This window comes from Equus caballus, chromosome X, assembly GCF_041296265.1.
Source record: "Equus caballus isolate H_3958 breed thoroughbred chromosome X, TB-T2T, whole genome shotgun sequence".
NCBI lineage: Eukaryota > Metazoa > Chordata > Mammalia > Perissodactyla > Equidae > Equus > Equus caballus.
The window spans coordinates 137,749,826-137,757,555 of record NC_091715.1 but is presented as its reverse complement, the minus strand read 5'-3'; the positions used below and the strand labels follow the sequence as shown (position 1 = coordinate 137,757,555).

The 7,730-nt window shown below is 40.2% G+C and overlaps 1 protein-coding gene across 1 annotated transcript; it reads left to right on the top strand.

Moving 5' to 3' along the window:
* Positions 1–1,277: 1,277 nt before the first annotated feature.
* Positions 1,278–2,020, top strand: LOC100629508 (uncharacterized protein CXorf51A). Its single transcript, XM_003365895.5, has 2 exons — positions 1,278–1,488; positions 1,680–2,020. Exons 1-2 carry the CDS (start codon positions 1,366–1,368, stop codon positions 1,905–1,907), a joined length of 351 nt encoding a protein of 116 aa, XP_003365943.2. The 5' UTR covers positions 1,278–1,365; the 3' UTR covers positions 1,908–2,020.
* Positions 2,021–7,730: the final 5,710 nt, after the last annotated feature.

Sequence of the window (7,730 nt, the reverse complement as noted above, 5' to 3'; positions counted from 1 at the left end):
TCAAGAACCCGACCATGCTGACATCCTAATCTTGGAGTTCTAGCATCCAGAACTGTGAGAAATAAATATTTGTGTTTATGCCACCTGGTCTATGTTAGTGTCTTATAGCAGCACAACACACTAAAAATTATGTATATCTATGACCTAGAAATTCTGTTCCTGAGTTCATATACCAGAGAAATGAATGGAGAAGTTCATAAGGGGACATGAATGAGGATGCTTATCAGTGTTGTTTGTGGCAGTGAAGTGGAGAGCCAACATAGCTGTCCCTCAAAAGTAGAAGGAATGGACAAGCAAAGCTTAGTGCATGAATTCTAAAGAATATGACACAGCATTAGAAGCAATGAACTAGAGATACATATAGCTGCATAATTTGAACTTCAAAGCATAGTGTTGAGTGCATATGGTAAGAAACAGAACAAGATCTACAGCACAATGCTGCACATTCAATCACATATTTAACAAGGCTATGGATTTCACAAGAGGGCAAACATATACCAAGACATAGTTCAAACACGTCATTCAAACCTAATGGTGGGAAGGAAATAAGTGTTCGACTCTAGGAAGAATGAAACAAAAATAGAATAAAATATAAAAGAAGGAACCTTGCAAAACTCAATGATGATAACATGGCCAGAGTCCAAGAAAAAAATAAAAGTAAAGATAAAAGTAAACTTTATGCCTGGGCAGTTAATTCTAATCCCTGCCTGTAAGTAGCAGAGCTGGCAGAAAATAATTTAATCAAAATCAGCAGCCTTTAATGCCAGATGCTATAGGTAGGGAGATGTATAGTCATGGGAGCTGTCTTTTCGTTAGTTTTTAAGATGATTCATATCTCCAATGATATTTAAATTCATTGCATTTGGAGTGATTTTAGGTAAGATACCCAAAACACTAATTAGTAACTAAGGGTGGGAGATAGTAGAATAAACCATTGAGTAGGGGTGGTCTTGGAGAATAGCTTGGAGGAAAGGTTCTTTCTCTACCAAGTACACCTCAATTGAACATGCGGATATGAGGAGGGGTGGCAGTTCAGCTCGGGGAGTCTCCTTTGGGGGTGTTAGAGAAAAGACTCCTTTCTCTAATCAAACCATCTTTGCTACTCATCATCCCTGCCCCTCCACAGAGGTGTCAGTAATGGCACTTAGACATTTCAAAGCCACATCTTGGCCTCCCCAGCAACCTCTCCCCGAAGCAGAGGCGTCATAGTGGTACTTTGTGATGTCCAAACCCCCATTAGCCACCATTGGCTGGGGGAGAGCCTTGCTGACCAATCAAAGCTGAAGGGTGTAGCCCCTGATTGTCCTGGAAGGGTATATGTAGGATGGTCAGGAGGCCTGAGGTAGACCACTGGGAGGCTTCAATATGGCGAAAATAACCAGGAAACCACAGGAGCCTAATAGAGATGTAGACCAACCAACCTCAAGCTCCAAAGGGAAGCAGAAGATGAAGAGTCCCCATCAACCTGGGTCCAGAGGTGGTGGAAAAGTAAGAGGACCCTACTCAAGCTATTCTTTTCGTCATTGATTCCCCCTCCCCCAAGAATCTTACCCTTTCCTTGCCTTGCACAAACCCCTCCTCAGCCCTGACCACTTCTCCTGAAGCCCCCCTTCCCATCAATATCCCATCTTCTACCCCTAAGCCAATGCCCTTTTGGCCTCACTGTGTTGTCCTTCCAGGTACTGAAGACAACCATGAAGATAAAAAGACCCCTTCAAAGAAGTTCGAGTAAGAAAGTCTCTGAAAAACCCACCAAATTCATAAGAAAGCCTAAGAAAGCTAAAGGAACAATGCTATTTGGTCACTACCACAGGCTGAATAAAAAGATGAATCAAAATGAGCCAGAGCAGGACCCAGAAAGCCTGGAAAAGTCCACCACATCAAGTGATGACCTGGGCAGCCAGTAACTTCAGAGCGAGCTATCTGAGAAGCCTCTGAGGTCTGGCCCCTGAGAAATGGCCAATGGTGTAGATGTCATTTTACAGCAACAGGGTGCCCTGATGGTGATTTAAATAAAACGGAGCTGTTTTGAAAATGTGTGTATTTCTATGAGTTCTCTCATGGTGGGAGGGGGAAGGAAGGGAAGAGACAGATGTGTGAGTAGGGATGGACATGTGGTCCTGCAGGGTTGGGGGCCAGACTAGCAGAATCACAGTTAACCAAACAGTAGGAATAAGGACTCGGTCAGGACTGAGCGCTGAAGACAAATTTCCTTCTTGACACTTGAGCCCATGGACATAACGGAAAAAGGTGTGGCATTTCTTCCTGGGGCTGGATGGGGGTGGGCAGGGAGATTGTCAGTGTTTCAGAGTGTCAAGTGCCAGATCCTATATGGGGTGAGGTATCCCCCCAAATCTCCCAAAATAGACAAATCACTTCCAGGCCATCTACCTCATAGTGGTGTTTGTTTCACCCCACTTTATAATGTCAGCAACTAACTGTCCTCAGAAGGGCCAAAAATCTCACCCTACTAAAAGTTACTGAGAGTACCCTAAGGACTAAACTAATGGAGATTAGAAGCCACATAGCCAACACTAATTAGCCCACTGTCTTAAGAAACATGGTGGAGCAGTGGCCTCCCAAGGGCAGGGCAGTGGGAGCAGTCTGCTTTCTGTGCAGGCGATAAAGGGGAGCATTGTCTACAGAGAATTCTAAAACAATGTAGTCTCCGCTCCACATGTCTTCTTTATTCTTTCCAAAGTTTTTTTTTTCTTGAAGAGGATATTATTTTAAATGGTTTGATTAAAGTGCAATTGACATATAATAAATTACACATGCTTTAAGTGACAGTTTGATGAGTTTGGTCATGTGTATACACTTGTGAAACCAATACCACAATTATAAGAGTGAATATACCCATCACTGCCTGATGTTTCCTCTTGCCCCTTGACAATTGCTCCTTCTTGCCCCTCTCTGCATGCCCATCCTCAGATAATCACTGATTTGCTTGCTGTCTCTATAGATTAGTTTACCTTTTCCAGCATTTTATATAAATGGAATCAGTATATATTCATTTTCATCCAGCTTCATTCACTCAGCATAATTATTTTGAGTCAATGTTCTTGTGTACATCAATATTATATTTCCTTTTTGTTATGATTATTTTGTTGCGAGTTTAGTAACATTTAAATGATACCCCAAAGTTTACAATTTTGAGATCATTGCAAATTCACATGCAGTTATAAGAAATAGCAAAAGACCTTATACCCTTAACCTAGTTTCTCCCAATGGCAACATCTTGCATATCAGCAGTACAATGTCACAGTCAGAAAAATGAAACTGATAGTATCCCTTTACTTTATTCAGATTTCACCAGTTTTACACACAAATTTGGGTATGTGCATGTGTTTAGTTCTATGCAATTTTATCATCTGTGCAGTTTCCTGTGATTACCACTACAGTCGAGATACAGAAAAGTTCCATCACAAGGATCCCTCATGCTACTCATTTATCACCACAGCCACCTCCCTGACTCCTGGAATCCAGTAATTTGTTCTTCATCTCTATAATTTTCTTACAAGAATGTTACGTAAATGGAATCATTCAGCATACAACCTTTTGCAATTGGCTTTTTAAACTCAGCATAAATCCCTTCACATCCATTCAACTTATTGTGTGTATCAATAGTTTTTTTTCTTTATTGCTGAGAAGTATTCCATCGATGTACTACAGTTTGTCTAACCATTCAGTTATTGAAGGGCATTTTGGTTGTTTTGATTTTAGACTGTTATATTACTATTCATTAATTTCAATGACATCCAGTTTATCAATTTTTCCTTTTATGGATCATGCTTTTGGTGTTAGGTTTAAGAACTCTTCACCTGGCCTTAAGTACTGAACATCTTCTCTAAAATTTCATAATTTTACATTTCAATCTATGATCTATTTTAAGTTAGATTTTGTACAAGGTATTAGATTTAGGCCAAGGTTCACTTTTTCTTTTTACTATAGCGTCCAATTGCTCTAGGACCATTTTTTTGATCTGTTTATAATCATGTAATGTCCCTTTGACCTTAGTAATTTTCTTTGCTATGATGTCTACTTAATCTGATATTAATATAGTCATTCCTGCTTTTATTTTTAATTATGGTAAGATACATTTAACATAAAATTTCCTACCTTAACCATTTGAGTGTACAGTTTAGGAATATTAAGTACTTTTATGCAAGCAATCTCAAAACTCTTTTCACCTTGCAAAACTGAAACTCTGTATCCATTAAACAACTCCTCAATGCCCCTCTTCTAGTCCCTGATAACCATTCTTCTCTGTCCCTATAAATTTAACTCTAGATACATCATATAAATGGAATCATATGGTATTTGTCTTCTTGTGATTGGCTTATTTCACTGAGCATAATGTCCTCAAGGTTCATCCATACTGTAGAATGTGTCACAATTCCCTACCTTTTTTAAGGCTGAGTAATATCTCATTGTACGTATATGCCACATTTTGTTTATCTATTCATCCATCACTGGACACTTGGGTTGCTTCTACCTTTTGCCTATTTTGTGAATACTACTGCTATGAGCATGGATGCACAAATACATCTTCAAGACCCTGCTTATAATTCTTCCTTTATATAACCAAAAGTAGAATTGCCGATCATATAGTAATTCCGTTTTTATTTTTTTGAGGAACCTCTGTACTGCTTTTCATAGTAGTTGCACAAATTTGCATTTCCACCAACAGTGCACAAGGGTTCTTTTTTCTCCACATTACCTTGTGCTGAGATTGAGTGCTTGGGGTTGCTCAAGAGTTTTTCCTCAATGTTTGTGCTCTGTCCTTAGCTTTTGGTTGCCCCTATATGTCTGCTCCATACAGGGAGTCTCTCTCCATGATTTTGCCAGTCACCTAGTTGGGAATGATGTTGCTTGGTATTCATTGATAGGATAGCAGTGTGGAAAGAGAGTTCTCTATTCTCCTAGCCCAGCCTCAGTCTTCAATAGGCCCTGTGAGCCTGGTCTTCAAGGGTGGGTTCTTCAGTGTTCCTAGCCCTATTCCCCATGATAGCTAAACTCTCTCTTGATAAGGGTCTTGTGTGGGAGATCCATCTCCCAGCAGTAGGAGGTCTCTAATGAGGCTGGTATATAATCCTGTGCCCTAGACTGTTCCCTGCTCTCCCCTAGGTTTTTTCCTCTATCCTCTCTTTAGTAACAATGAGTCTTTGCCTCTTCCCTGGTGACCTGGTGGGGGTGACAGGATTTGCTGACCCTTCACCAGAAGCCTAAGGCTTTTTAGAGAAGGGTCCAAGCAATGAGGCAGGGCTTCATATCTTGCTGAAGTGAGACTTGACGCCTTGCCACATGCCTTCACCACCAAGGGAGCCTCTCTCTCTGGTCTCCTGCCCTGCCTCCAGTCTTTCCCTTGAGCACCCACTGGAGGTCCATAGAAAATAGCCTGCAAGCTGATGCTAACACACCTCATGTCTGTTCCTCCCAGGGCTTTGTTACTGTTACACTAACCCACACAAAAGCTGTTAGCTTTTATTGAAAATTTCACTGACTTCTTCCCAACCACTTGCAAGGCAGCCTCACATTTTTCCGGCGCTGTCTTGAGTGAGACAGCCTGTGTGTCCCATCTCTCCTTGGGGTTGGAGGGATGTCCCTCCTTGAATTTCAAGCTACATGGTTGCCCTGAAATTTCAGCTCTAGATGGGCTCAAAAAAATTACAATTTTATAGTTTATCAAAATTTTTGTCATTTAGGTGTGAGTGTACTCATTCAACTTTCCACATCCTAAGCAGAAGTGGGATGACGCAGAGCCTATATTTTAAGCGCTACATCCTACTGCTTCCCAGGACAGCTATTACTATCACCTTCCTTCTTCAGAGATTTTTAGGTGAGAAGTTCAGAGAGAAAATATGAATTTCCATAGTCAAATACCAAGTAAATGGCAAAGACAGAATTTGAACCCAAGTCTACCTGGCTCCTAAGCCTTTTAAAATAAGTGGTAATGCTTCCTACATATTTGCATTACCTACAAATGCAAATTTTATTTTTCGGCAGAAAATCATGCCTGGTAATCTTGGGAGTAGACAAGGTTACAGGCCTGATTGCACTTGTAATTGTGTGCTATTAGTGGAAATACCAGTATGGCCTGCAAAGTCCCTGTAGCATCACCCTTGGATTGAAATTGCTACTTTGGATACTGGTAGATACACTAGTAACTGAGAACTATTAGTGCTGTCATTATTGCTGCCTGGAACATCCCAGGAGGATGGCACTTATCAGTAGTTGTTATAGCCAGAGCCTTCTCTGACGGAATGTGTTTGGTAAGTAAAGTTCTATTCAATCACTGATGATTCTACGTGCACATATGTGCCTGGAAAATGTCACCGAAGGCAAAACACTAGTGCATGCTAAGAGTGGGCATATTTAACGAATTGAGGAGGGAAACCTTGGTAAAAAGCAACAAAAACCTGGAAGCACCTTCGCCTCATTTCTGCCATAAAGTTATCTCTACCGTAGGACAATTATCAGGATAAGATGGAAGAATCACCCTGTCTGCCTGTACAAAAATGGCCTTAATCTTTCAGGAAACGTATTCAGCACTTACCATGTGGCACAGCACTCTTCTGCGTACTGGAAACAATTACACTACAGAAATGACTATCAAATAATTTCGTACTTAAAAGGAAACACAGTTCTCCAAGGCCCCCTGAATTTCACCTAAACATTTCGAGTTCTTTAAAGCTGCCATCATACCCAGTCCGCAGAAGTGGTACCGCCCCTCTAAGTCTCTGGCACGACCTTGTGCCTTTGTTCTCAATCTAGCTGAGCCAGGCTGGCATTTTGAAAAGCCATATTTATTCAGAATTAAGGGAGGACTTGCAGGAAGTACAGCAGAATACGTTAGAAAGCTAAAGCTTGCCAAGTTTCCATTCCAGATATTGTCACATACCTAAGGACAGCAACAGTGTCCCAGGCCTTTGACTGTTGCTTCCTACTCTCTCACCTCTCTGCCATCTTACTCATCCTCCTCCCACCAGCAAGTGTCAGTCAGATGCTCACATGATCATTCCCCCAGAGAAACACAAGGAAACCATGTTTCAACTATGTGGCTTAGAATCTTTTCACTTGGTTTTGATCTCCAGACAGAGAAGCTACGTTTCCTAGAGGCAAATGATAAGACTGTGATAATTGATCATCATCCTCATTATGAATAATTTTATTTCCTTTCAAATTTCTGATAGCATGTCTTGTGTTTTCTCTGATTCATAATTCAATTTTACTAAATGTCCATTTTGATTATCTTTTCAATGTGCCAATGCTGGGATTAATTTTAATCTATTTTCAATCCCATAGTTTATGTTGCTAAATTTAATAATTCATTACTTGTGTTTCCTTTTGTTTTGTTTGTATTTTTAACTTTTTGAATTGCATCTTCAGTTCATTTGTTTTCATTCCTTCTTCTTTAATGATGAAACTTCTTTGGACTATGGATTTTGTCATGTGTATAGTTTGCCTCACTTAATAATAATAACTAAAACTTAAGTGCTCATTAAGTGCCACTTTTATAAATATTTTACATACATCTATTTAATCCTCTCAATAAGCTTATTTAGTAGGAAACTGAAGCACAGAGATATTATGTTTTCTTATATTTACCTAAGATCACATAAGCAGTAAGTGGCAGAGCTAAGATTGGTATTCAGGCAATCTGTCTGCGGAGCCTTTCCTCTGAAGCACCATAATTTTGAAAGAAATCTATAGCACCTCCTGCGTTTCCC

Excerpts from the sequence above, each read along its gene's own strand:
- LOC100629508 (XM_003365895.5), top strand. The coding sequence starts at position 1,366 with ATGGCGAAAATAACCAGGAAACCACAGGAGCCTAATAGAGATGTAGAC. Across the intron at positions 1,489-1,679 it reads GGTCCAGAGGTGGTGGAAAA|GTACTGAAGACAACCATGAA; the intron begins GTAAGAGGACCC and ends TTGTCCTTCCAG.